The following is a 5,000-nucleotide window of genomic DNA, read 5'->3' as shown; positions in this document are numbered from 1 at the left end:
AATAAGGGAAGCTTGATTTCTCGTCATCATGCATGTGGTACCAAGACTAGTGTTTCCTGAATGTTTCTTGACTTTCCCTGATACAGTACGTGTCTAGATTTCACATTTTTACATTTTCACTGACTGTTTTTTGACATTACCATGCCTGCTGGATTGTGTGTATACACATGTATTGCATACCAAAGAACCGGCACTTAGTAGTGTTTGTGTAAGTCTTGTAAGCCTGTGATATCAACATTTCCCTCAGGTATAAATAAAGTTTAGTTCAATTCAATCCTATTCAATTCCAGCAGAAGTGACATTGCCAACTACTGGTGCCAACCTTGGCCAGTTCTGGGTTGATGCCATTCTCTACCGTCTCTCCATTCTCATTTGAACCGACGTCAGTCAGTGACAGTTCAAACACACCTGAGGAGAAAAAGAGATAAAGTAGGTCAGATCAATTCTTACTGGGGAAAAGTAAGTCCTATCCCCCACCGTGATGGGGCTGATTCACTATTCTTACCCTGCCGGGAGTCGCTGAGGTCCACACTCTTGCGGTCCAGTGCCTGCCCGTCGGGGGGGCTGATATTGCGGTCAATCGTGGGCCCGTCGTGGGCGGGGCTGATCTGCAGGATGCGGGTCAAAGTGTTGATCCACTCCTCCATGTCCTGCTCACTGTCTGCCGCCAGCACAAAGTACGTCACCTCATTCATCTTCAGCTCGAACGCGTGCTTCCTCAGACGGTTGTTCTAAAGGGGGTGGAGGAGGGGGGGACATCAGTGTTACATAACTATGGTAGGACGACTTTACAACCCCTACTGTAGTATTTAGTCATGTGTGGTGAGTGTATGTGTGTGTTTGTATATGCAGTGTGTGTGTGTGTGTGTGTGCATGTGTGTGCGTGTGTGTGTGTGTGTGTGTGCATGTGTGTGTGTGTGTGTCTGTGTGTCTGTGTGTGTGTGTGTGTGTGTGTGTGTGTGTCTGTGTGTGTGTGTGCATGTGTTTTTGTGTGTGTGTCTGTGTGTCTGTGTGTGTGTGTGTGTGTGTGTGTGTGTGTGTGTATGTATGTATGTGTCTGTGTGTCTGTGTGTGTGTGCATGTGTTTTTGTGTGTGTGTCTGTGTGTCTGTGTGTGTGTGTGTGTGTGTGTGTGTGTGTGTGTGTGTGTGTGTGTGTGTGTGTGTGTGTGTGTGTGTGTGTGTGTACCCACCTGGACCACACCCGTACATGAGTCCAGGAAGATGCAGCCTTTGGGCTCTTTAGATATCTTCTCATCTTTGTAGAAGTTCATGATGTAAGAGTTATCAGACAGCTGTGTCAGCTGGAAGTACCTCCTCTTGAACGACTGCAGGGACAAGAAAACACACGTTTAAAGACCCATCACATACCTGAACTTGACCTTAACCCTCACCCTTACACAGACAGTCTGGCTGCATCTCAATAGTTTAAATAGTGGCTTCCCGAAAAGCAATATGATGGATGCCCTTCAGGTATTCACTTTCACCAATCCAGTTATGTATACATCAGTGTAGATGCAGTAGAGGAAGCCTCAGTCATTAATATATGTGACTACAAGATGTGACCAGGATGTGGTCATGTGATCTGTGTCAGAACAGCCGTGGGCCATGAGTGTTCTATATGACCACAACATCTTCATAGAGACAGAGAAAGGGAGAGAGTGAAAGAGAGATAGAGAGAGAGAGAGAGAGAGAGAGAGAGAGAGAGAGAGAGAGAGAGAGAGAGAGAGAGAGAGAAAGTCCCACTTCCTCACCCGGACAGTGATGCTGTTGTTGACAGTACTGTTGAAATTCCCTTTGTGAAGCCACCCACACCGAAACACTCCGATCCCCCCTCCTCCTCCACCTCCTCCCCCTCCTCCTTTAGACGAGGACAGAGAGGTTGTGTCCTGTGAAACCAAAAGGATCATAATTCAACCATATTAGTTCCTCAGTTCCACACGCAGCAACACAGATAATGCTTACTACCACTAACACAAGACCCATGTGTCTGTCTGGTCTCTAACACACACCTCAGCTAGGGCAGAGACACAAACCTCAGGGCAGAGACACACAGGAGCAACATAGGCAGTGATCCTGTTCTAGTGGAGTTTAAATCATACCCCAGTACAACATTCACATTCAACTAGTCCTATAGTACTGTAACCTTGTCCCCTTTACTGAGTAAAGTATTTGGCTCTGAATCAGAAATGTGTGGTGTGCAAGCACTGGGGGGGAAGTGCTGTGGGTGATGGTTGATGGTCAATGGCTATGTGCTGTCCATTTTCGACGGTCTTTCTATTGGCTTAATGAAGGCCAAGTTTGACGCATTGATCCACCAGACATAAAGTGGTTATAGGGTGGTCATGGAGTGGTCATAGAGCACAACTGACCTCGTCCTTGTCCAGGTCCTCATGATCAATCTCAAAGGAGTGGGAGGGCAACTTCTCCGCCTTATACAGCTTCCTGGAAGAGAGAAAAAGAAAGAGAGAATGCCTTCAGTCGTCATTTGTTTGTGTGTGTGTGTGTGTATGTGTGTGTGTGTGTGTGTGTGTGTGTGTGTGTGTGTGTGTGTGTGTGTGTGTGTGTGTGTGCGTGTGCGTGTGTGTGTGGGGTCGGTCGACTCCTCTCCATCTCCTCCTGACAAGAAACCAACAATCTCTGCTGCCCACTTCACTGCCTTTGGGTGTGTCTGTGTGGGAATCATGGTGAACAACTGTTGAGTATGATCTGCCTTCAGGGGCTGGGCAGTCTTTGTGTGTGCAGCAAGCTGTGTTTTGTTTCAGTTAGTTACTTTAGATGCACTTGATTCATCTTTCCTGGTTTGCCAGGTGGACGGTCATTGCACTTTTGACTATTCCATGGGTTCTATTAATCCACAAACTAAACTGAGAACATTTAATAACAAGACAAATACTATTTTGACCAAGGTCTGAGTCTTTTGACATGAACTACCCATTCTAAAATCTGACAACAGAGCAGTTCTGTCCTTCTGTGTGATAATCATACTTGATGTTTCTATCCTGGACATGGGATCCAGGGGTTATGTGAACTGGCCTTCAGGTCACCATAGCAACCCAAGGGAGAGCTGGGAACATTCCAGTGGGGTGAAAGGTCACTGATCTGGGACTGTCTCCGTGTTCTGGGCCTGTCTCATTGTTCTGGGCCTGTGTCAGTGTTCTGGGCCTGTCTCATTGTTCTGGGCCTGTGTCAGTGATCTGGGCCTGTCTCATTGTTCTGGGCCTGTGTCAGTGTTCTGGGCCTGTCTCATTGTTCTGGGCCTGTCTCAGTTGTGTAGGGAACAAGATGATTTTTCCACATCCCTAATACAGTACACATGAAACACCATTAGAAACAGCTGAATATATTACATATGGAACAACATTAGAAACAGTACCTGGGCAGTAGGCGATGATCTCCAGCGAAGTCCTCATACTTGTAATGGACCACATGCTGCTGGGAGTTGTAGTACTTACATGCCTTGAATAGAGCAGGAAGAGCTTATAATTAATACATGTCTGTGTGTGTGTGTGTGTGTGTGTGTGTGTGTGTGTGTGTGTGTGTGTGTGTGTGTGTGTGTGTGTGTGTGTACCCGTGTTAGAACAGTCAGAATCAGCCATTCGTTCCATGTCACCTCAGAGACCCACAAGCTTACAGAGTTACAAGATTGGACTCAGGATTAGATTAATCAAACCAGAGGAACTGAATTAACATTCTGTCCCACGGGCTTGAGTTACAGACTCTCTCTCTCCCAGTCTCTCTCTCTCTCTCTCTTCCACACACACACACACAGACACACACACACACACACACACACACACACACACACACACACACACACACACACACACACACACATACACACTCTGTTGCATGCGTTCTCTGTAGCTTCACATCCTCTTTCTGTTTCAGATCCCTTTCTCTCTCTCTCTCTCTGGTCTCTCTATCTCACACACACACACACACACACACACACACACACACACACACACACACACATACACACACACACACAAACACAGACACCTCAGTGAGCTGTGGATTGTGCGGGATATTTCTGTCTCGCAGAGGCTGCTTTTACGTGAGTGTGGCTGCTAACAACTTCCTCCTCACCCTGTACGACCTACAGTCAGCCATGACATCACTCCCTTTTTCAACCTGACTATGACAGGCCTGGCTCCTGACCACAGCATTGTTCTCACTAATAGACAAAACCACCAACTGTCTCAAACAGGAGACTATGGAGTCTGAGTCTCCAAGCCCAGCTTTCTGTCTCTCTCTCTCCTCCTCCCCACACGCACACACACACACACACACACACACACACACACACACCACACACACACACACACACACACACACACACACACACACACACACACACACACACACACACACACTCACCTGTCTGACCAGCAGACATTCAGCTTGATGCTCCGCCCCCTCAGGTACAGTCGACAGCAGCGTCCGTCTCTCCAGAGGCACCTTGGAAACCTGGAGGGAGGGGAGGGGAAGAGGCGTTAGACCAGGAGAGGAGAGCCTGTAGCCTTGTTAGGTGATGGAGTGGTGAGGCTTTTTCTTATTCATGTTTTTGAATGAGGAGATTTTCTTCATTCCTTTTAGCCATAAACTGTCGATACGATATAAAATGTATCAACTTTAGAAGTACAAATCACACCGTAAGTAAAGTACACATACACGTACACCCCCCCCCCACACACACACACACACACACACACACAGACACACACACACAGACACACAGACACACACACACACACACACACACACATAGACACACACACACACACACACACACACACACACAGACACACACACACACACACACAAACACACACACACACACTCACAAACATACACACACACACACACACACACACACACACACACACACACCGTGAAGTCATTGTCAGGGAAAAGGAGCAGGTCTCTGAGGGGGTCCTCCTTCAGCTCGTCAACCAGATCAGAGATGACAGCCTCGTAGTCCAGAGGGTCGATCAGC

General features: G+C 47.4%; 1 protein-coding gene across 1 annotated transcript in view; it reads right to left on the bottom strand.

The window, feature by feature from the left end:
- Nucleotides 1-5,000, bottom strand: part of LOC310824522 (dedicator of cytokinesis protein 10-like) — a gene marked incomplete at its 3' end in the record, with an annotated part of 13,003 nt that overhangs the window by 4,937 nt on the left and 3,066 nt on the right. Inside the window, 8 exon segments of the mRNA XM_083697781.1 lie at nt 323-408; nt 506-731; nt 1,192-1,326; nt 1,753-1,887; nt 2,371-2,443; nt 3,375-3,457; nt 4,382-4,471; nt 4,895-5,000. The exon segment at nt 4,895-5,000 is cut by the window's right edge and continues 14 nt beyond it. Coding sequence (XP_083553907.1) covers nt 323-408; nt 506-731; nt 1,192-1,326; nt 1,753-1,887; nt 2,371-2,443; nt 3,375-3,457; nt 4,382-4,471; nt 4,895-5,000 — 934 coding nt within the window.

The sequence above is a fragment of the Argentina silus genome (genome assembly GCF_951799395.1).
Source record: "Argentina silus genome assembly, contig: scaffold_561, whole genome shotgun sequence".
Lineage (NCBI taxonomy): Eukaryota > Metazoa > Chordata > Actinopteri > Argentiniformes > Argentinidae > Argentina > Argentina silus.
This window is presented reverse-complemented; position numbering and strand designations above follow the sequence as displayed.